Source organism: Aquarana catesbeiana, linkage group LG02 (assembly GCF_042186555.1).
Source record: "Aquarana catesbeiana isolate 2022-GZ linkage group LG02, ASM4218655v1, whole genome shotgun sequence".
In the NCBI taxonomy this organism is placed as follows: Eukaryota; Metazoa; Chordata; class Amphibia; order Anura; family Ranidae; genus Aquarana; species Aquarana catesbeiana.
Window position 1 is genome coordinate 47,983,045 of NC_133325.1, and position 25,165 is coordinate 48,008,209.

Below are 25,165 nucleotides of genomic sequence, written 5' to 3' on the forward strand. Positions count from 1 at the left end.
ACCTGGATTACAAGACTGGCTAAGCACAGGTGGAACTCTTTTTTTCGCAGGTGAAGCAGTTCATGTATATTTATTTCATCTGCATTTTTCAGCTATTTTCCTGGAGTTTGCCTCGGCTTTTGCAAAAAAAAAAAAAAAAGTGTAGATAAGGACACCGAGCCTCAGATAAAGAAATACAACAGAGTCGGTAGATTGTGACCTGGGCGTTTATCTCCTTATCACAATCCATCTTCGCTTCCAATCAGATAATATCCGTACTTTAATCTTCCATTTTAACCTGAGATGAGCTTTTACAAAAGACGACTCTTCACATTTCCCCCTTTCAATAGATATAAAATATACCCTGAAGAAAGACATGGTGAATGGATGAAATCTCCCCTTTTTTTTTTTTTTTTTTTTGAACAATCAGACACATTTCAGTACAAAACACAGGAGTCCTTGTTGTAGATGCTCAGTTGTCAGTGGATTGGAAAATGGAGACTGTGGAGATTCCAGTATCCAGTATTGACTGCATGCGAGAGACAAGGACAATAATGAGGGCAGAAACATCAAACTAAACACCACATCACACATCAATTTTTGACAAGAAAAGGGAAAGTGGGGTAAAAAAACTTTCAAGGTGCTTCTAATATAAGATAAATAGGGTAAATAGACATACTGAACGTATCCATAAAAAAGATTTTTATTTTAATACAAATAACATAACAGGATTGAAAATATCTCAATAGCCACATCCAATTTTTTTGAAAGACATAGTACATAGTTGGAGCAAAAGATACCACTCAATAGATACTACTCAACATGTTTCGCTCAATTTGAGCTTCCTCAGGAGTTTTGGTACAATGTATGGTATACTAGAAATGATAAAAAAAGACATGGATAAGATATCATATTACATATGGAAATTACGACCACAAAATATTGGTTGTTTGATATATATATATGGATAACATGTCATATAAAATTGTATAAAGCTAGGAAAATCAAAAAATCTAAGGATGAAAAAAATCAATCAAAAAATCTTGCCCAGGCTGGCAAAAGTCAAATAGCGATTGAAATGATATGAGTAATATTACTGATGAACAACATCAGAGATACAGGACATCACGTAAGTCTGTCAAACATATGTTCCCATCTAATATGCATGTGAGAGACATGCGATGCGGGAACCTGCACAGGAATCATGAATCGCATGTGTGAACCCAGCCTAAATCAGCTTAATAGAATGTACATGTTCCAGTGTGCTCAAGGCTAGCTCCCTAAGCAGGTCCCCTAGGCTTACAGTAGGCCTCCCAATAGGGCACTGTGTTGGCGATATATGGCTCAGGGATGCACCAATCTAGATGCAGGCTGGGCTCAAGGGTCCTTCCCCAATCTCAAAAAAAAAATGCTCGGCGGCAGCCTCACGTTCCCCTGCCCTCAACGGGTCATCGCGGCGATGGCGGCGGCTTACGTTTCCTCCCTCCTCCTCGGCGGCCAATCAGGAGTCTTCTCCTTTCGGCCAATCGGAAAACAGGTCTCACACCCGCTTCTGATTGGCCGGATTGAGGATCAGTGTTTCAACAGCGAATACTCGTTCACTGTTGTAACACCTGGGTGGGCTCATGGCGCAATGCCCTGCGCCATGAGCCCACCCTATTTTGAAGCCTATTATAAGCTCTAATCAGGAGCTTCAAAAAAACACCCCCCCCCCCGCAGTTGTAATTCAGGCGCCCGGCGTCCTGAAAGGGGCTGAACGCATGAATAGGGGGCTATGGATAGATTGAGGCTTTGCATATATATACATATATATACATATAGGGAGTGGCGTGGATAGAGGGGGCGACGCCTGGGCGCCCCTAATGGACGAGCCGCCACAGGCTCCTCCATCTCTCCATCCAGTGCCAGGAGCCAAAGAAAATACCTGGTGCAGGTATGGAGAAGCATGTGACTTGCTCCAGCACCTGGCCAATCAATGCTGCCATGCAGAGTGTCCATAGCCTTGTGCAAGCTACAACTTCAGCTCCAAATATGTAGGCTGCCATTGCTGACCTCCTTGTGAAAATGCTTGTTGCCTGGCTGTCTCTGACTTTCAGACAAGCAGTCACCCAGAGATGTCACCTGATCTGCACTGTTCCGGGGTGGTGGTTCACAAAATAGTGAAGCTATCGGCTCAGCAAGGCAGCCAGGCAACTGATTTTTTTTCTGAAGCGGAGGTCAGCAATTGTTCTCAGTGCGGGTTTCCTTTAAGGAAGAACTCTTTTCGCCAGCATGTTGGCAGGTACTTTAATGCTTTCCCTTTGAAGTTAACTCACATGTGTTGGAAATTATAGCTTGGCTCAGAGCATGTTGTTTCATTTCCCATAATGCCTCTTCCAAGTGCAGTTACACATGCTTTTCAGGCACTTTCAATGTGCTTACAATTTGCATACTTAGTGCTGCGGAAATGTCAGATGCAAAATCAGCACACTCAGTCCTGACTTACAATAATAGAACCAGATGTGTCTCAGCGAAGGTTAGAATTTTTCTGTACAAACTCAAAAAATTAAAATGATTGAAACTATCTTAAGGAGCATTAGGGTTCTTTCACATTTGATAAGTATACCACCCTCTGAAAAGCGATCTGCCTTGGATCACTCTTCAGAGGGCAGTATAGCAGGCAATCAGCAGGTGCTACTGCAGCCTCCTGGATGCCTGTTTTTTTTTTTTGTTTTTTTTACTTTTTTAATTACCAAACAGCAGTTTTACTTTACAGGACTGCAACGCAACAGCAAAATGCTCAGCTTGTGGTTGCAGTGTGGTCTCATTGAACTTAGTGGGTGAGTTTGACAGGTGGCACAGTGCAACCCACGTTAAAAATGCCAAGACCATCGCTGCCGCAGCATGTGTTCGACCTTGGCGGGAAGTATTAATACAGTTCAGGTGTGCAGCCAGGGGGCAGTAAAACCCTGGCAGCCACCCCTGTGAAAAAGCCCTTTAAAGGCAGTTGAAAAAGCCTTGAAAAAGTATTCATGTCCTTTGAAATTTTCAACATTTTGTCATGTTACAACCAAAAACGTAAATGTATTTTATTGGGATTTTATGTGATAGAAAGTGGCACATAATTGGGAAGTGTAGGGAAAATGATAAATGGTTTTAAACATTTTTTACAAATAAATATCTGAAAAGTGTGGCGTGCATTTGTATTCAGCCCCCCTTTACTCTGATAGCCCTAACTAAGATCTAGTGGAACCAATTGCCTTCATAAGTCACCTAATTAGTGGGAGAATCTGTCCACAGGACAACTATTAGTCGTGCTCTCCACAAATCTGACCTTTATGGAAGAGTGACAAGAAGAAAGCCATTGTTGAAAGAAATCCACAGGAAGTCCTGTTTGCAGTTTGTGAGAAGCCATGTGGGGGACACAGCAAACGTGGAAGAAGGTGCTCTGGTCAGATGAGGCCAAAATTGAACTTTTCAGCCTAAAAGCAAAACGCTATGTGTGGTGGAAAACTAACACTGCACATCACCCTGAACACACCATCCCCACCGTGAAACATGGTGGTGGCAGCATCATGTTGTGGGGATGCTTTTCTTCAGCAGGGACAGGGAAGCTGGTAGGGTCTTCAAAAGACTTGAGACTGGGGCGGAGGTTCACCTTCCAGCAGGACAACGACCCTAAACATACAGCCAGAGCTACAATGAAATGGTTTAGATCAAAGCATATTCATGTGTTAGAATGGCCCAAAGTCCAGACCTAAATCCAATTGAGAATCTGTGGCAAGACATGAAAATTGCTGTTCAGACGCTCTCCATCTAATCTGACAGAACTTGAGTTTTTTTGCAAAGAAGAATGGGCAAAAATGTCCCTCTCTAGATGTGCAAAGCTGGTAGAGACATCCCCAAAAAGACTTGCAGCTGTAATTGCAGTGAAAGGTGGTTCTACAAAGTATTGACTCAGGGGGGCTGAATACAAATGTACCCCACACTTACCGTATTTATCGGCGTATAACACGCACCGGCGTATAACACGCACCCCAATTTAGGAGAGAATTTTAAGGAAAAAAAAACTTTTAGGAGGGAAGTTGAAGGGAAAAAAACTTACATTTAAATGCCCATCATTGCAGCCTTCTCAGTGCAGCCTTGCCCCAGTGCAGCCATGTCAGTGCAGCCTTGTCAGTGCAGCCTTCCCCAGTGCAGCCTTGTCAGTGCAGCCTTCCCCAGTGCAGCCTTGCCCCAGTGCAGCCTTGTCAGTGCAGCCTTCCCCAGTGCAGCCTTCCCCAGTGCAGCCCTCCCCAGTGCAGCCTTGCCCCAGTGCAGCCATCGATCAACGGTCCCTGCTTCCTGGGCTTCAAAATCGCCGACCGCGATTTGAAAATGGCGCCGCCGGCGCCGAAATACACAGAGCCGGTCCTCGGCTCTTTCCAGCGGCTCTCGTTTACTTTCGGCTCCACTCGTAGTCCCGAGCGGAGCTATCCGAGTACGGCTCTGTGTATTTCGGCGCCGGCGGCGCCATTTTCAAATCGCGGTCGGCGATTTTGAAATTTTGACAGCTCGGGATCGCAGGGTATCGGCGTATAACACGCACCTGCGACTTTCCCCTGATTTTAAGGGGAAAAAAGTGCGTGTTATACGCCGATAAATACGGTATTTATTTGTAAAAAATTTTGAAAACCATTTATCATTTTCCTTCCACTTCACAATTATGTGCCACTTTGTGTTGGTCTATCACATAAAATTCCAATAAAACACATTTACATTTTTGGTTGTAACATGACAAAATGTGGAAAATTTCAGGGGGTATGAATACATTTTTCAAGGCACTGTACATGAATAAGAAAAAAGGGTTAAAGCTGGACTCCAGGCAAGAGCAGTATACACAGCAGCTATTTTCCTACCAAATCATTTGTTTTTTCTGTCTATTAAAGCCAAACGCTAAGCACAAAAACTTTGATTTAAATATATTCCTCAATAGACACAAAATAAATAAATCTACTTTGTGTGCACCAAATGCATTTGCAAGCCTAGTTATTGACTTGTAAAAGTAGCAGTGGCATCATCACAGTGCTGTACATAGCCTGTACAGAGAGCAGTGGAAGGCCCCACCCACTACAAAGTACCTGCAGGAAACTACAAGAGGTCATTGTGAGATCCTCAGGGGCGGAGACTAATGTGAGTGATTAATGCTTTCTTTAAAATGAAAGAAAAACCTAACTATAACTGTTGCTAAAAAAATATTCCTTCCCCCTTTCTCCTACCTATCTTGCCTAACACGTATAAACATATGTGAGTACCTACCTAGTTTTTTATAATTAGCCGTATTCCAGCCAAAATTTTTTTTTTAAAAGTCGGCAGCTGCAAACACTGTAGCATCCATCGGATCGGGTTCAGGCACTGCCATTCCAACTAAGGGAAACCGGCAGTGGAGCCTTGCAGCTTCACTGTCGGTTTCCGACTGCGCATGCACAAGTCGTGCAGCGCTTTGTGACTTCCAAAAAAGGTAAGTTAGAAAGTAAAATTTTTTTTTTAAATATCCAAAAATGAGGGGTGGAGAGGTGGCCTTTCGTTTAAGACCACCTCTCAAAATTGTGTGGAACTCTGCTTTAAGCTCTTACAAGTGTGTTAGCTCAGGTCATGAGCTACTAGCAGATTTCAAGTCATGAGCTACTAGCCAGGCCGGGTTACTCACCACACGTTGCCCCACCCAACCCATACCCTGCCCCGCCCCTAATTCTGCCCCTAAACACTCCCTCATAAATGATCTCATGAAATTACATCTAAATGTTTTATGCAGAATTAAGTTACCAAAATAAATATAAACAACAACTTTATCAGTGCCCATCAATGCAGTCTCATCTGTGCTCATCAGTGCAGCTTTACGTGTGCCCATCAATGCAGCTTCACCTGTGCACATCAATGCAGCCTCACATGTGCCAATCAATGCAGCCTGACCTGTGCCCATCAATGCAGCCTCACCTGTGCCCATATATGCAGCCTCACCTGTGCCCATCTATGCAGCCTCACCTGTGCCCATATATGCAGCTTCACCTGTGCCCATATATGCAGCCTCACCTGTGCCCATCTATGCAGCCTCACCTGTGCCCATCAATGCAGCGTGACCAGTGCACACCAATGAAGCCTCACCTGTGCCCATCATTGCAGACTCACCTGTGCCCATCAATTCAGCTTCACCTGTGCCCATCATTGTAGCGTGACCAGTGCCCACCAATGCAGCCTGACCTTTGGATTGTCGTCCGCTCTTGGTCACACACAGTCCCGCCTCATGACCCGATGCCTGTGACAGAAAGAACGCTGGTCCAATGCCGGGACGTGTTCTGTCTGTCACAGGCGTCGGGCCAGGAGGCGGGACTGTATGTGACTGCAAGCGGACGGCAATCCAAATGAAAGCTGTTACAGCGGGCAATCCCCGCTCTGTGATGATCCGGCCAACTCGCCTCTTCCTCCCCTCTCTCTTCACCTGGGCGATTGCTGGGAGAATGGCTCCCATTCAATCTTGCCTGCTGGCGGTGCTGCACCCCCCCCCCCCCCCCCCCGCTCTGAGGCAGCCCACGGTTGCCAGAAATCATTTTGCGAGTAGGCAAGTGGAAAATTTGAGGGCTGAGTTAGCATATACATGACTCATACAGTGATATTACTTTTCTACTTTTCACTGGCCAGTGTAATAATTGGAGTGTAAATGAATAGACAAAGATACTGACTTTGGTTTTTAAAATTACTTTTGTACAGCATATATTTTTTCGTTTTAGGTTTTAGCAGTATGTTTGTTGTCAGAAGGTCAGCAGCTCTATCTACACTGGTGTCACAAGGTAAGACTCAGTTAATAAGTTATGTCAGTTACATATGTAAATTATAATTGTGTTAAAAAAATACCAACCATGTTGAATCTCCATTTTGGATGTTTATACCTTTAAAAATGTATTACAGGGGAGTCTTTATTACTTTATTATTATGCCCCCTTACAACGGGTGTCCCCATGAAAGTGACCTCACATCAATTGCCATCATCAGAGTGTCCCCCCATGTCACTTATCCTCATCAGAGTGTCCCCTAAATCAACTGTCCCCATCGGAGTTCCATTTTTACATCAGGTGTTCCAATTCTAGTTTCCCCTTACATCAACTTTTCCCTCGAGGGGCCCCCTTATATGGGATGTCCCCATCAGAGTGTCCCCTCACATCAATTGTCTTCATCAGACTGTCTCCTTACATCAGCTATCCCCGCCAGACACCAACTCTTACATCAGGTGTCCCAATCCAAGTATCCCCTTACATCCACTTTCCCCTCAAAGGTGCCCCCTTACATCAGGTGTCCCCATCAGTGTCCCCTCAGGTCAATTGTCCTCATCAGTCTGTCCCCTCACGTCAATTGTCCTCATCAGGCTGTCCCCTTACATCAACTTTCCCCTTGAGGTGACCCCTTATATAGGGTGTCCCCATCAGAGTGCCCTGTACATCAGGTGTCCCCATCAGAGTGTCCACTCACATCAATTATCCTCATCAGAATGTCCCCTCACATCAACTGTACTCATCAGAGTGTCCCCTTACATCAACTGTCCCAAGCAGAGTTCCACCCTTACATCAGGTGTTCCCATCCGAGTGTCCCTTTACATCAACTCCCCTTGAGGTGCCCCCTCATATTGGGTGTCCCTGTCAGAGCGCCCTTTACATCAGGTTTCCCTATTAGAGTGCCCCCTCACATCAGTTGTCCTCATCAGAGTGTCCCCTCACATCAGTTGTCCTCATCAGAGTGTCCCCTCACATCAGTTGTCCTCATCAGAGTGTCCCCTCACATCAGTTGTCCTCATCAGAGTGTCCCCTCACATCAGTTGTCCTCATCAGAGTGTCCCCTCACATCAGTTGTCCTCATCAGAGTGTCCCCTCACATCAGTTGTCCTCATCAGAGTGTCCCCTTATATTAACTGTTCCCATCAGAGTTCCACTGTTACATCAGGTGTCCCAATCCGAGTGTCCCCTTACATCAAATTTCCCCTCGAGGTCCCCCCATTATATTGGATGTCCCTGTCAGAGTGCCCTCTTACATCAGGTGTCCCCATCAGAGTGCCCCCTTACATCAGGTGTCCCCATCAGTGTGCCCCCCTAGATCAGGTGTCCCCATCAGAGGGCCCCCTTAGATCAGGTGTCCCCATCAGAGGGCCCCTTTACATCAGGTGTGTCCATCAGAGTGACCCCTCACGTCAATTGTCCTCATCAGAGTGTCCCCTCACATCAAGTGTGCCCTTATATTAACTGTGTGACAGACTCACCCGAGACAGAGGCTTTTGGAGGGAACTGCAGGCTAGCCTCTTGCCTACTGACTATGGGCCCTTACTTTTAAGGGAACACTACTCTTTGTGAGGTGTATGCCTGGGGGACCCTTGGAGTAATGTTACTTTGGAATGCAATGTTACTGTGGGATTCATAGCAGATGTTGATGTCATCAGCAAGCCACCTGTCTGGGAATGCCTGCTATAACATGTTTATTGCAAGTAGGCCTAGTGTGCCTCCTAAGGGTCTTTCACCGATTGTTCAATTTGGTAATTAACTCACCTATTGTCTGTCCAGTGGCGTCTCCAGCTTTCATATTTAGGGGGGCACATGGGGGGACAGGGACAAAAGTAGGGGGGCAACTATAAAATGCATATAGATAGATAGATAGATAGATAGATAGATAGATAGATAGATAGATAGATAGATAGATAGATAGATAGAGATATATATAGATATAAAGATATATATATTTATATATAGATATATATAGATATATAAATATATGCTGGGGCCCTTTACTACGACCCCACAACGGCTCTTTCACATGTTCTGCAGTGAGCTCCCTTCCTACTGTATTGGGGTCCCCCAGGGTGGCAGAAAACAAGATATATATGTCACCAGCATACCAAGAAAATATAAGGATCCAAAGCAGTGGGAGAACTATCAGGGTTGCAAAGGTTGTCTTGCCTCCGGGCCCTGGTGTTCTGCCACTGCGGGGTTCCCCAGCCTCCTCTTGCTGTCCTGCACCTGCTATTGACTGCTCTGGTCTGGCATCTCTTGGAATTTACAGGCTGGTTCTCCTGTCCTAAGGATGGGAGAAATCAGTCTGTTTTTTCAGTAACTGAGAGTCCTGGTGGAATCCTTCCTGCAACTCGCTCTTTTCCCTGCCAATGAGGATGGAGCAGATTGGGCGGCCGTGGTTGTGTGAGCGCTCGCATTATGCATTGTCAGCAAGCAGAGGGAGGGGGGAGGAATCACCCGCAGGAGCTGACTGGGGACTCTCTCCCTCTTAGACATTGATTTTTTGTAAAAAAAAAAAAAAAAAAAAAAAAAAATTTTTTTTTTTTTAATTGGGGGGGGGGGGGGGGGGGGCACATGGTGCTGCCTAGTTCTTGGTTGCAATAGGCGGCTATAATATCTGATATCTATGTTCAGACTGGAAGAAGTGGTGTACTGACGGAAGCACTCAAGCAGAGTGCGGGACGAGTCCGTCACAAACTGTCCCCATCTGAGTTCCACTTACATCAGGTGTCCCAATCCAAGTGTCCCCTTACATCAGGTATCCCCATCACTGTCCCCTCAGGTCAATTGTCTTCATCAGACTGTCCCCTTTTATTACACTTTTCCCCTTGAGGTGACCCCTTACATTGGGGGTCCCTGTCAGAGTGCCCCTACCATCAGGTGTCCCCATCAGAGTTCCTTCTTACATCAGGTGTCCCCTCACATCAGTTGTCCTCATCAGAGTATCTCCGTAAAACAAATGTACCCATCAGAGTTCCACTCTTAAATCAGGTGTCCCAATCGGATTGTCCCCTTACATCAACTTTTCCCTTGAGGTGCCCCCTCATCTTGAGTGTCCCTGTCAGAGTGCCCCCTTACATCAGGTGTCCCCATCAGAGTGTCCCCTCACGTCAGTTGTCCTCATCAGAGTGTCCCCTTACATCAAGTGTCCCCATCAGAGTTCTACTTTTACATCAGGCGTACCAAGTCGAGCGTCCCCTTACATCAACTTTCCCTTCGAGGTGCCCCCTTATATTGGGTGTCCCTGTCAGAGTGCCCCCTTATGTCAGGTGTCCCCAACAGAGTGCCCCCTTACATCAGTTGTCCCCAACAGAGTGCCCCCCTATATCAGGTGTCCCCATCAGAGTGTCCCCTCATGTCCATTGTCCCCATCAGAGTGTCCCCTCATGTCCATTGTCCTCATCAGAGTGTCCCCTCGTGTCAATTGTCCTGACCAAAGTGTCCCCTTACATCAACTTTATAAATCAGAGTTCCACTCTTACATCAGGTGTCCCAATTTGAGTGTCCCCTTTCATCAAATGTCCCCATCAGAGTGCCCCTTACATCAACTATTATACTCAAATGTCATGTTTTAGATGCTGTGCCATGTAAGCTATAAATCAGGTATTGTATAACTGTTGCCACTGTATAGCTCATCTTGTATTTCTTAGTTTGTCTTCATGTCATTTCATTGCATTGTTATCCTACTGACCGCTCTTATTTCTGACAGGCTGGGACGCTGGTCATTCTTGTGTTTTTTATTGCTGCTCTTGCTGCCCTTTCCAATTTATGGGGTGAAGAATGGTCCACTGTTCTCCTTTCCTTCCAGGTACAAACAATGGCATTCAACTGTATTTCACTAAGACTTCTTTCACATTAGCGGTACTGCTTACCGCCCTCTAAAAAGCTATCTGCAGTAAATTACTTTTCATAGGACAGTGTAGCAGCAGCTGACAGGCATGTTTTTAACTTTACTGTTTTAATTGCCAAATGGCAGTTTTACATTGCTGGACCGCGCCGCAACTGCGAGCCAAGCGTGTGGCCCATGGTTGCAGTTTGGCCCGTTGAACTCAACGGGTGTCTGACAGGTGGTGCTGCCTATCAAACTCTGTGCTTCAGGTTTAAAATGCCATGGCCGCAAAGGCAGAAAGATCTTGTTGTTGGAGTATCTAAGACTTATAGAAAGCCCAGGTACTGACTCACCCCACCAAATTCCACCCCTCATTAAAATTTCAGTTTTGGGTGAACTAACTATTTAGAGGCCCAATCCCTCCCCAACTGACATTTCCCCATAGCAGCTAGTCAGAAATCCTCTTTTGCCCCTCTAAGAACTGAAAACTGAAGTCCAGTTGGCTTCTAATGCATATAATTTCTTTTGTATGCTCTTATATTTTGTATTACCCCTGTGTTTCCTTATTTGTAGGTGACGGCCCCGTACCTGCACATTGGTTCCCTGGCATGCATGACCCTACTGTCCTGGCCAGTGGCCCTTTATTTTGTCCGGATGAATAAAAGAAGTAAGACTGTCATTATTATGAATATATATTTTAAGTCCAAATCCAGGGTTTTTTTTTTAAATGAGCCCCAGCCAGTGTTTGCAATAAAATAAATGTCACCTCATCTCCAGCACAATCCTGCAGTAATTTCTTTCTGTCACTAGGTGTCCTTAGTCCCTCTGGTTAAATGACACCAGTGTCATTCAACCCTGAAGACTGAGGGCATCCTATGAGTGCAGGGCAGGGCTTCATGGACCCGCCCCTGAGGAAGCATGCTCACAGCATCCTGCACAGTGTTTCTTAACCAGAGTTCATTGGAACTAGATGATTCACTTGATGAACTTGCTGAGATTGCTAGGGGTTCCTTGAGGAGTAAGCAATGGTGAATTGATCTCCCAAGTACACTGAACACCAATGCAATGGGCACTTTTCCACTTAGAAAAATAGACTGTGCACTTTGCGAGTGCAGTTGCTCCAGAGAGTGAGGCGTCACTTCTACAATGCTAATTGATTGGGTAATAGTGTGGTGGTTCAAACAAAAATTCAAACAACATATAAAACATAAGTACTTGAAAATTCCACACCTACAATGTATTCAAAATTCTATATTGCACAGTGAAAGTTATAAATACTGAATAAATAAATAAATAAAAAAATGAAGTCTTCTACATAAATTGATATAAGTGACTTGTTGAAGTGTTGATAAAAGTGCTCATCCAATATAAGAATTTTCAGTGACAGTGACACCACCTCCATCATCGGATGCAATGCCCGCTCACCTTAGGAAGCGACCCCACTGGGTCTAATTGTGCTTTAGAGATATCCCAATCTCAGAAGGTCCCGAGTGGACTATGTTGTTGTATCAGATCTTTTAAAAAAAATCCTGGACTGTGAAAGTAGCAGCTGCTCTCTGGGGTAGCTCAAAGCAAAAAAGAAACAAAAATTTATAAAACAATGGTCCTACTCACAAAAGCGTCATCTTGTGACAGACAGAATATGAAACCAAATCCAAGAGGAACAAGAGGCTCTCCTCACCTATTGTCGGTACAGAGACACCAGAAATGAGGTCGCCAACTCCCCCAACGCGTTGCGTCACAGATCACGTGACTTCTTCAAGGGACCATTGTTTTATAATAAATCCATATTTTTTCATACATTTTTGCACGATAAAATTTTCCTTTCTTTCACTTTGAGCTACCCCAGAGAGCAGCTGTTACCTCCATAGCACAGGATTTTTTTGAAAAGATCTGATTCAGCAAGATAGTCCGGTCGGAACCTTCTGAGATTGGGATATCTCTAAAGCATGATTAGACCCAGTGGGGTTGCTTCCTAAGGTGAGCGGGCATTGCACCCGGTGATGGAGGTGGTGTCACTGTGTCACTGAAAATTGTTATTTTGGATGAGCGCTTTTATCAACACTTCAACAAGTCACTTATTTCAATTTATGAAGAATGTATTTATTTATATATTTATTCAGTATTTATATTTTTCACTGATGGGACTCTGTGCATATACAATTTTGAATACATTGTGGTTGTGGAATTTTCACGTACTTATGTTTCATGTGTTGTTTGAGTTTTTGTTTGAACAAGCGCACTATTATCTAATCAATTAGCTACGGTATATAGTGTTAGAGACCATTGTTTGAATGGTGCAGCTGTTCTGTTTGATCACAATCCTCTTTGTTTTATACACATAGCAGCGCTTTAGTATTTCTTTATCATTTCTACAATGCTAATGCTAGAGTGTACCACAATTTTTATTATCTGCCTTTCTTTTCTGAGGTTATTATTCATTTCAAATATATTATTAAAAATAATTTTGTGGAAGGTTGGTAACAAAATTGTCTGCCCTGAGTGTCACATATGCTAGGGATACCACATACTTTTTATTCAAAATATTCTTCATAATATTGGCCAGGTTAATGTACCCTAAGCTGTAGATGTATTTTTTTTTTTTTTTAGTTGGGGTTCCCCAAGAACCTGAAAATTACTTTAAAGGTTCCTCGGGGGTAAAAAGGTTGAGAAAGGCTGATTCAGATTTCTTAACAAAGACTTTATCATAGACTGCGCTGTATTACTTTCCACTGGTTTTGCACTAATTAGGCAACATTTACTACACAGTTTTGTTGTGACCTATCACAAACATGTCTGAGACCCAGTTTGTCACCCAATCCAGAGTTTAAGCAACAGTGCTGCAGAGAGCAGTCACCCCGATGGAGCACTTTGGGGAAAACAGGCCCTTAGATGCTAAAAAGGTATCACATTGTCCGTTCATTGGTTATCACTCATAGAACACAAAAGGTTCCACAAGTGTTGACCCATTACCCTTTCATTGAGCCCAGAGATCCCCTTTAAATACAAAATATTCATCTTTGGGTGGAGCATGGCTAAGTAGCATCTATATCATGAGAGATACAATACAAGACTGTCCTGAAACCTTCAGGCTGGTTCAGTATTTTGATATTCTCTTTGTGGAATGGTAACAATATTCAAATATTCAGCAGTTGTCTCTTGCTCGAGGCTCACAACCAGTGACATTTAGTGTGAAAAATGCCGTCTTTGTGTTACTTCTAAAAATACATTTGTTGATCTTAGGCAAATACTGTACGTATGTGAAGCCTTGAAGCAATCTTATAAAAGGCACTTGTCCTCATAGATCATATGCGGATAATGTACACACATTTTTTTTTAATGTTGTTTACATCAGAACTGATTCATGGATTTTTTACGGGTGATGTGCAAGTAATGAACCAGCATCCGTCTTTCAATTAATTGTTTTTAGCACGATGATAGCTGATTAGTTGCTCTGGGTTTCTGCACTCTGCCTGCATTATCCTTGACTGAGAGGGGCCTTATCAAAGCCCAGTTCTGTGCTCCCCCACTCCATTGGCCCCTACTTTTCCCTTGATACATTATGAGCTTTGGGCATTATCTTCGGGGGTGGGGCCATGACACCCGGTACTCACATTCTTTACTCTTTCGGGAACACTGAGGACATCTTGCGGCAAATAAGAGCTTTTGCAGGGAAAAACTCCAGAAAAAAACAAGGGTGCTCAGCCCCAGGCTTTAAATAAGTCCTTGATTAATATTGCTTTTTTTATCATGATGTTCAAGATTTATTTTAAAGAACAATTCCACACATATGGGGGTGATTTACTAAAACTGGAGATGCAACATCTGCTGCGGCTCTGCAAAGAAACCAAACAGCTTCCAGGTTTTATTGTCAAAGTTTGATTGAACAAGCTGAAGTTAGAAGCTGATTGTCTACCATGCACGGCTACACCAGATTCTAAGTGCTCCAGTTTTAGTAAATCTTCCCCATATAGTCAGTGGCCATCTACTACTATACCATTATGGATGCTAATGGTAAGCCTTAATCCAGCCAAATTTATATTTTTGTTGGATAGAGTGGAGAAGAGTTAACGTTACTTTTGGGGTTTTAGCTATATCTATTATCCCATTAGAGAGATTTTCCTTTACTGCCTGCCCATGCCTCAGTTAAAGAGAATTTCAATAATTGTATAACATTCATACTGTATATCAGTCATATGGGGTGCTGGAGTGAAAAGTTGGTTGGTGCCATCCAAAATGTACCAGGTAATCTTCACTCGTACACCTTGTTATTTATTGATTTATACTATATCATATACGCTCTATATTACTTACGTTTATTTGGGCTAGATCGTCGGCTAGACTTAGGTATGATTTCCTGGTGAGGAAAAGAGACGCTGGTGGAGCTAGTCTGCCACATTTAGCATTATTTTACACTGCAGCACTACTAAGGAGAATATTAGACTGGTTCCACCATGGTCCTTTTAAGCAGTGGGTTACTCTGGAGTCAGACTTATCACCAGTATCACTGACTTCTCTTCCATGGCTGCTCTCAACGGACCGTCCTCCTCTTTCACAGCTAACACTCCCGCTCTCTTCATTTTTATACATCTGGGACAAGGCTATTACTACTTATAATATATCTTCATGCCTGGGATATAATATATCTTCATGCCCGGGGTCTCTTACCCCGATTCTGGGTAATCCTGGGTTACCCGGAAGATTAGATAAGGGCTTTCTTTAGTGGCAACCACAACACCCATCTCCTATTCAACATGCACTCACCCCGAAGGGTCTGAAACCCCTGAGTGAGCTTAGCTCCATTCCTTTCGTTAGACGTGGAGATTGGCTTCAATATTTCCAATTTCGTTATCTTTATGATGGATTGGACAAGGAGCGGCTTTGTAGGGATCTGACTAAGATGGAGGAGCTGTTTCTTTCTGATCAAAAATGTACACATGCCCCTCTCTAAAATGTATGGAATTCTTTTATTTCATACATTCCCCCATCGCCCTTTCTGTATCCGAGACTGGGAGCGAGAACTAGGCCATGAATTAGCGCCTGAGGAATGGGATAAAGCCTTCTTTCTTACGTTTAAATTAACCTTAGCTTCCAATTCACAAGAGAGAAACTATAAAATCATATCTAGATGGTATCGCTGTCAAGCCCTATTAAATAATATCAATCCGGCCTTATCAGACCAATGCTGGAAATGTGGTGGGCCTAGTGGTACACATCTACACATGTGGTGGTCTTGCCCGGCAAAAAAAACATACTGGTCTGCCATATTCTGCCTAAGCCAGTTGATCACGGACAAGATCTGGCCAGAGACCGAAGAAGTTGCCTTTTTATCTCTGATCCCGCATTCAATCACATCCATTAAAAAGGAAATATTTAGATTTTTATTGATGGCAGGTAGAGCTTTGATACCCGGATATTGGAAATCAGCAGTAATTCCAAAAATAAAGGAATGGGTTGCAGAAGTGAACTATATCATGCGGATGGAAGAGCTTGTAGCTTCAGTCAACGAAAATGATTCTCAGTTTAGGGAGGTCTGGACCCCATGGGTGCAGTCTCTTGAATCCCCTATATTTTTGCCTTTTATGAGTTAATTGACAATGGCACCCCTTTTTTGAATAGGTATATCTGTTTGACCTTTTGGGTCAGATACTTTGAAACATTAGACAAATACATACTTACAGACATTTACTGTATATATGTGTATATATTCATATATATATAGGTCCCTTTCTTATTTAACAAACTTGGAAGCATGACCAGGCCATTCCCCCTTATTGGACGCCTCATAGCCCTTCTTTTTATTTTTTTCCCGATAATTTAGATTCCCGCCGATCGGAATTTGTTGGAGAAGATGGCTTTGATAGCAAATATTGCACCACATTATAATTGTATAATTTAATGTTGATAGTCGATGCATGACTTGATGACATGCTGAAATTCTTAGGTTTGGAGTGGAGCCTTAAGTAGAGTTAATGACAATATATAGAACTGTTTATGTTATAACTGCCACATTTTCCAACAACAATAAAAAATTATCAAAACAATACACCTTGTTACTGCAATCAGGAGTAACAAAGAGTTCAGGGGTCATTAATAAGTAAAGCAGAGTTCAGAGGTCAGGAGTAAATAATGCAGTGTTCAGGGGGTCAGTAGTATATAACGGAGAGTTCAGCAGTAGGTGTATGTAGCACAGATTTCAGAGGTCAGTGGTAAGTAAAGCAGAGTTCAGCAGTCAGTAGTTAGTAACACAGAGGTCAGGAGTGAATAATGCAGAGCTCAGGGGTCAGTAGTATATAAGCGCAGAGTTCAGGGGTCAGTGGTAAGTAACGCAGTGGTCAGGAGTAAATTGATGTTTATTGATTGCAAATTAATGGTTGTCACAATATTATTCAACAGTGACTTTATCCTTGCACTCGTCCTTTCTTCTTTAGTAAATCATGTGTTTGTTTTCAGGCTCCCAGCTGATTATAGCGGGTCCGTATCTCGCTGTGTTACTGTTTCTGTATTTTATCCCTCTTGGAATGTACTCACCCTGCATCAGAGAGGAGGGGACACTGGGAGCCAAACCTCTGCTAAATGGGCACAGGGGGTCACCAATAGTAAGTTTTCAAAAAATTCAAATTTCAATATTGTTAACTCAGCATGATATCTGTGTAACTTCCATATCCGTCTTCCATTATCACAGTACAATCTATTTGTAACATGTACCCAACACACACTTAAAGCGGGGTTCCACCCAAATTTTGAACAATATCTGTATGTATTCTCTTCCTTGCCTAGATGCTGACATGCCGTTTAAAAAAATTTAAATTGCCGTAATTACCTTTTATTTTTCTATTCTTCTTTGCACTTCCTGGTTCTCCTCCCGTGGGAGTAGGCGTGTTTCTAGCCTCTCCCAGACTCCTGGGACCTGGTCTCAGGCTTCCCAGGATGCCACTGAGCATGTGCGGGAACGAGCGGTGTATGCTGGGAGCACAGCATTCACCACATCCAGGAAATAAATGCTTGTGGGCTTCAAATGCCCACAATGAAGATGGAAACCGCCTGCAGTGAATAATATAAGTTATTCTTTCCAACGAAATCTGACACAGGTGAACATATTACACACAATATGTGAGTATGTAATGCTGAGAAGAAAAGTTTGTGAATGAACTAAAAAAAAAAAATAACGATAGATAGGTGGACCCCCGCTTTAACAACACCACCCCCCCCCCCCCCACTAACAAATCACTTTTGTTAAGGAATAACATTTATCTTATCCTGGTAAGTTTTTTTATATATATATATTTTTACCAAATTGTCTTACCTGCTTCTTTTCTGTAGATCCCGAGACAGGCTAACATTACCTTCTTCAAACTAAGACATTACCTTCTTCAAACTAAGTGCAAAGTGGAAAGATCTGCCTGCTGTAGTCACATGATCAGTCTCAGGATCAGTCTCAGAGTTGTAATAGGAGAAATACTGAAAAACTAGGACTAGGGATGAGGTTTGGGTTCTAATCAAGCTTGGGTTCAAGGCGTGTGTCATAGTTTAATGAAACAAATATGCCCCTGAACCCATAATCTGTTGTATAACCCTTGTCAGATAATAATCTGAAAGGAAGGACAAGCCCGCCTTCTCACTATAGAAGGGTGGGCTCCCAACAGCCATATTGCAAGTGTGTATTGAAACTGGTTAGGGAGAGCTGACAATCTGTGCAGGGAGAGCGTAGGAAGAGATACTTTGCTATACTGTGTTATACAGTATACTGTGCTGTAATGTGCTATACATTGCTACACTGTACTATACTGTGGATAGCAGTGATAGCTTGAGTGCTTCCATCATATACCACTTCCTTCAGTCTGAATATAGATATTAGATATTATAGCCGCATTACAACCAAGAACTAGGCAGAACTTGTTTGGCTGCAAAGCTGGAATTGTTTATTTGAACAAGAATACAGGCTTTTATACACTTGAGAGGGAGGTTCCTCCCTTCTGATCATATTACCCTAACAATACAAACTGTAACCAGAAACATAAAATAACATGAGCTAATTAACTAGTCATTTAACCAGCCTAGGTGACTCAGAGGTTTGACTTTTCAAGTCAGACTTGTGGTCTCCTAGCTCAGAAGACACAATACACATTATCATAGGTATAAACACAGAACACCTTCACAAAATAGCAAACCTACTTACAATAAACACATTATGGCAGGGGGTCCCAGACAGGTGGCTTGCTGATGACTAGGGATGAGCTCGATGTTCGGCCGTTGTACAGCAAACATTATGGGGCGTTCGCGGAAAATTTGAGCGCCGCGGAACGCCCCTTAATGCACTGCGAGATTGCAGTGCATTGCTGTATGATGATTGGCCAAAGCACCTGACCTGCATGCTTTGGGCAATCACAGCGCGCTTTGGCCAATCATGGCTCAGGGGGACTAAGTTCATGCCCCACACTATATAAAGCTGCTTACAAGGTGGCCGTGTGTAGTGTTGTTGGCGTGGACAGAAACATAGCTTGAGTTAGATTAAGCAGGCAGGTTATTCAGTTAGCGGCAGTGTATTTGATATATATATATATATATATATATATATATATATATATATATATATATATATATATATATATATATATACACACAGTCAGTCTAGTATATATATATATATATACATACACACACAGTATCTCAAGCGAATACACCCCTCATATTTTTGTAAATATTTTAATGATATTTTTTCATGTGACAACACTGAAGAAATGACACTTTTCTACAATGTAAAGTAGTGAGTGTACAGCTTGTATAACAGTGTAAATTTGCTGTCCCCTCAAAATAACTCAACACACAGCCATTAATGTGTAAACCGCTGGCAACAAAAGTGAGTACACCCCTAAGTGAAAATGTCCAAATTGGGCCCAAAGTGTTAATACTTTGTGTGGCCACCATTATTTTCCAGCACTGCCTTAACCCACTTGGGCATGGAGTTCACCAGAGCTTCAGAGGTTGCCACTGGAGTCCTCTTCCACTCCTCCATGACAACATTACGGAGCTGGTGGATGTTAGAGACCTTGCGCTCCTCCACCTTCCGTTTGAGGATGCCCCACAGATGCTCTGCTTCAGTATGTCATAGTACATGTTGGCATTCATGGTTCCCGAATGAACTATAACTCCCCTGTGCTGGCAGCACTCATGCAGCCCCAGACCATGACACTCCCACCACCATGCTTGACTGTAGGCAAGATGCACTTGTCTTTGTACTCCTCACCTGGTTGCCGTCACACACGCTTGACACCATCTGAACAAAATAAGTTTATCTTGGTCTTATCAGACCACAGGACATGGTTCCAGTAATCCATGTCCTTAGTCTGCTTATCTTCAGCAATCTGTTTGCTGGCTTTCTTGTGCATCATCTTTAGAAGAGGCTTCCTTCTGGGACGACAGCCATGCAGACCAGTTTAATGCAGTGTGCGGCGTATAGTCTGAGCACTGACAGGCTGACCCCCCCACCCCTTCAACCTCTGCAGCAATGCTGGCAGCATACATCTATTTCCCAAAGACAACCTCTGGATATGACGCTGAACACGTGCACTCAACTTCTTTGGTCGATCATGGTGAAGCCTGTTCTGAGTGGAACCTATCCTGTTAAACCGCTGTATGGTCTTGGCCACCGTGTTGCAGCTCAGTTTCAGGGTCTTGACAATCCTCTTATAGCCTAGGCCATCTTTATGTAGAGCAACAATTCTTTTTTTCAGATCCTCAGAGAGTTCTTTGCCATTAGGTGCCATGTTGAACTTCCAATGACCAGTATGAGAGAGTGAAAGCGATAACACCAAATTTAACACACCTGCTCCCCATTCACACCTGAGACCTTGTAACACTAATGAGTCACATGACACCGGGGAGGGAAAATGACTAACTGGGCCCAATTTGGACATTTTCACTTAGGGGTGTACTCACTTTTGTTGCCAGCGGTTTAGACATTAATGGCTGTGTGTTGAGTTATTTTGAGGGGACAGCAAATTTACATTGTTATACAAGCTGTACACTCACTACTTTACATTGTAGCAAAGTGTCATTTCTTCAGTGTTGTCACATGAAAAGATATAATAAAATATTTACAAAAATGTGAGGGGTGTACTCACTTTTGTGAGATACTGTATATGCACTGCATTTAGCATAGAATTATATATATATATACACACACATACATTCTACATCCAGTGTAGCCTATATCTACCATGCATTCTGTGGTGTACGGTTTCTAATACACTTCGGGCAGTGTGTGAGTATATATATATATATACTCTGCATCCAGTGTAGCCTATATCTACAGTGCATTCTATGGTGTACTGTTTCTAAAACACTTCAGGCGGTGTATTAATATATATTATATATATATATATATATATATATATATATATATATATATATATATTATACACACACACCTACAGTCTTGTATAGATATATATATATACTCTGCATCCAGTGTGGCAATAACTTGCATATAAGCCTTTAAAATGAGCACTTTTGATTTTTCACATTCATGTCCCATAGACTTTAATGGTGTTCGCGTGTTGGAACAAATTTTTCGCCTGTTCGCATGTTCTGGTGCGAACCCAACTGGGGGGGGGGGTCATCCCTACTAATGACATCAGCATCAGCTATGAGTCCCACACTGGCAGAGACCATCGTCGCCTTTTTCAATAATGTCCTTTTGCATTACATAACAGAACATCTTCCTAAATGCTTGTAGCTCCCAGGACCCATAGTCGGTAAGCAAGAGGCTAGCATTCAGTCCCCTCCAATAGCCCCGTCCCGGGTGAGTCTATCACACAGGGGTCAGTAGTATGTAACACTGCATTCAGAGAGGTCAGCAATAAGTAATGCAGAGTACAGGGGTCATATGTAAGTAACACAGGGTTTAGAGGTCGGTGGTAAGTAATGCACAGTTCAGGTGTCAGTAGTAAGTAATGCCAAGTATAGTATGTAATACAGAGAGAGGACAGTGGCCAGACATTTTCATGCAGTAAAAGTGTAGACATGCGGTATCAGATATGTAACCTCAGTGAAAATAGTATTAGACCCTCCTAAAACATTTCACAACCAAACCAATCATTTTCAAATGACATTCCATTTCTATTAAGAAAATGTGAGGATAATAATTATATACTGTTTATACTGAATGTTCATGAAGGTCAACAAGAGAAAGAACAGCAAAGGGCTAAAAGGTAAAGTTTATATAAGCGGTTGATGGGAAATAGGCAAATTAGAGAAAATCAGAGCACAGCCGTATATTTAAAATTAGACTGAAAATTTTAATGCAAATAAACCATAGTACACGTGATAATAATTAAAATAAATGATGGAAGAAACAAATTCTGTTTTAGGACTTTCATTTTACAGAGGGAAATAACAGAGAAGCAGGGAAATCAGGGGACCAAGGTTTTATTTTTAACATTTACAACCATCACTATAGAACCAACGATATTACCAACCCAAGCTGACCTGGTCCTACTCCATAGGTTGGACTTGATGGACTTGTGTCTTTTTTCAACCTCACCTACTATGTAACTACTCCATGCCCGTGACAAGCAGATCATGATTGATGGGTTGCCAACTCCCATTTAATGTATATATTTTTCGGGTGGACAGGAAATTTCTTTTTTGATTTTGTCTTGCTAAGGGCTTTACTAAGTTTGGGCTATGCTACAAAGACACAAATTGCTGCCCTGCTGAAATTCAAAGGATTAGTGTATCTTGTATTTGTACCCCTGAAACTACATGAAAAGGCCCTCTCCCTACTATGCCATTTTAAGGCAATAGGCCCTCTATCGGCTATTCTAATTTTATTTTTTAATTGTGCCATTGGTACATGCCCCCATGACAGTGTGGGGCTTGCTATGCCACTGTTTTGACAATAGTTTGTTTATCAGTCCCCACAAAAGGAATGGACTGAATATCAAAGTTCGCCCCTTGTAGACTTCAATGGGGTTTGGGGAAAAGTTCTGATTTTTCTAATTTTGAGAATGTTTTTGAGAAGCTGGTTGTAATTTGTTTGCTTATCCCTATCCAGAACCGCTGTGTTCTAAGTATGTCACGGCAGATGCAGACTCATTACAATAAACTCACATAAAGTGTTCAGTAAAAGGTACTTGAAGCTCTGAGCAGGCCTTTGAGGAAAGCATTGAGTAAATCATAGGATAGGATTTCTGGGGTGTTTTGCACACAGGCCTGCCATGGTTCTATACAAGCATAATGAGACTGTTTTTGTTTTTTTGTTTTTATTTTTTTACGAAAGTTATAGTGGTTGCAGAATGAAACGGGAAAGTAATCTTTCATTACATACCATTTCAAAATGGCTTGTGTAAAAATTCTTAATTTTTCACCTAAAGTAGAGTTTTCCCTTAATTAGAAGAATAAATACAGCTTTTTTTAAGATATGTTTCGAAATTCTTTCATTATCTTGGTCTTCTTTTATTAATGGGACAAGAAGAATGACAGCAGCACTGCAATATGAGACTCAAATATTCTGCTTCCATATAATAATATTTTAAACGTAGCATATATTGGCATAATGGGGGTTGATTTACTAAAACTAGAAATGGCAAAATCTGGTTCAGCTCTGCATAGAGACCAATCAGCTTCCAGATTTTTTTTTGTCAAAGCTTAATTATACAAGCTGAAGTTAGAAGTCGATTGGATACCATACACAGCTGCACCAGATTTTGCACTTTCCAGTTTTAGCAAATCAACCCCAATGTCTCATGGCACTTATAGTAGGGTACACATATACATTGTAGCAACTGATTACTATTATTCTAGAGCAGCCTTTCTCAAACAGGGTTCCTCCAGAGGTTGCTAGGGGTTCCTTGACCAATCCGCACCAATGATCCTGTTATCTTTAGGTAAGGGGGTATTCTTCCCATAGTAAGAAGCATTCTTACCCGTTGATGGCCAACAGAGCATTCTTCCCAATGACCACCAATGTAAGGAACATTTTTCTCAATGACCACAAATTTAAGGAATATTCTTCCCCATGACAACCCATCTTGACCCATGGCCTTCCTCCCAAAGACCACCAATGTAATGCACCGTACACACGACCAGTTTTCCCGTCAGAATAAACTCTGAAGGTTTTTCGGACAGAGTTCCGACGGAATTCCGCTCAAGCATACACACGGTCACACCAAATTCTGACCGTCCAGAACGCGGTGACTTACAACACGTACGACGGGACTAGAAAATGGAAGTTCACTAGCCAGTAGCCAATAGCTTCCGTCTCGTACTTGCTTCAGAGCATGCGTCGTTTTTGGTACATCGGAACAGCATACAGACGAGTGATTTTCCCGATAGGAGTTGGTTCAGTTGGAAAAATTTAGAACATGTTCTCTTTCTAGGTCCGTCAGAATTTTCGACGTAAAAAGTCCAATGGGGCATACACACGATCGGAATATACGATGAAAAGCTCCCATCGGACTTTTTCCAATCTCCAATGGGGTATACACACGATCGGAATATACGATGAAAAGCTCCCATCGGACTTTTTCCAATCTCCAATGGGGCATACACACGATCGGGATATACGATGAAAAGCTCCCATCGGACTTTTTCTGTCGGACATTCCGCTCGTGTGTACACGGCAATAGAAACATTCTTCCCAATGGCCACCAATGTAAGCAGCGTTCTTCCCACTGACCACCAACATGAGCATTCTTCTCAGTCACCACCAATGTAAGGAACATTCTTCCCAGTGACCAGCAATGTAAGGAACCTTCTTCCTAATGACCACAAATTTAAGGAATATTCTTATGACCACTAGTGTAAGGAACATTCTTGCCAATGACCACCAATGTAAGGAACATTCTTCCCATTGGCCACCATTGTAAGCAGCGTTCTTCCCACTGACCAGAAACATAAGGAGCATTCTTCCCAATGGCCACCAACATTAGGTGCATTCTTCCTAATGGCCACTAACAGAAGCAGCATTCTTCCCAAAGGCCACCAACATTAGGTGCATTCTTCCTAATGACCACCAACAGAAGGAGCATTCTTCCCAAAGACCACCAATTTAAGGAACATTCTTTACACTGACTACCAATTTAAGGATAATCTTTCACAATGACTACCAATGTAAGCAGAATTCTTCCCACTAACCACCAACATAAGGAACATTGTTCCTAATGTTGACAGATGTATGGAACATTCTTCCTTATGACTACCAATGTAAGAAACCTTCAAACTAACCACCAATGTAAGGAGCATTTGTTCCGTTTACCCCCAGTGTATTAGGGCTCTTCTTCCAGTGACCACCAATGTAAGAAGGTTCTTCTTCTACTGACTTCTAGTCTAAAGCTGGTGAAACACTGTTAGTTTTTGAATGGAAACAAAGTAACAGATTCCTCCAATGACAAAAACGAGGTGGATGGAGGTACCCCCCACTGTCTGAGACTTTGTATTCTGACAGTGGCACCTGATGAATTGGTCAAATTTAAATTAGTGTACGGCCAGCTTAAGGGGACCCCTTCTCCACTGACCACTAGTATACCAACCAACCCGTTTGAATGGGCACTACACTAACTGCCAAT

The 25,165-nt window shown here is 42.6% G+C and overlaps 1 protein-coding gene across 3 annotated transcripts in view; it reads left to right on the top strand.

Moving 5' to 3' along the window:
* The window catches only part of GDPD4 (glycerophosphodiester phosphodiesterase domain containing 4), a 144,294-nt gene that overhangs the window by 63,081 nt on the left and 56,048 nt on the right, over positions 1-25,165 (top strand). For all 3 annotated transcript variants that reach the window (XM_073612848.1, XM_073612850.1, XM_073612849.1), the window contains exons 5-8: positions 6,726-6,785; positions 10,476-10,574; positions 11,169-11,262; positions 17,049-17,194. In XM_073612848.1, the coding sequence (XP_073468949.1) occupies positions 6,726-6,785; positions 10,476-10,574; positions 11,169-11,262; positions 17,049-17,194 (399 nt within the window). The remainder of the gene's footprint in view (positions 1-6,725; positions 6,786-10,475; positions 10,575-11,168; positions 11,263-17,048; positions 17,195-25,165) is intronic.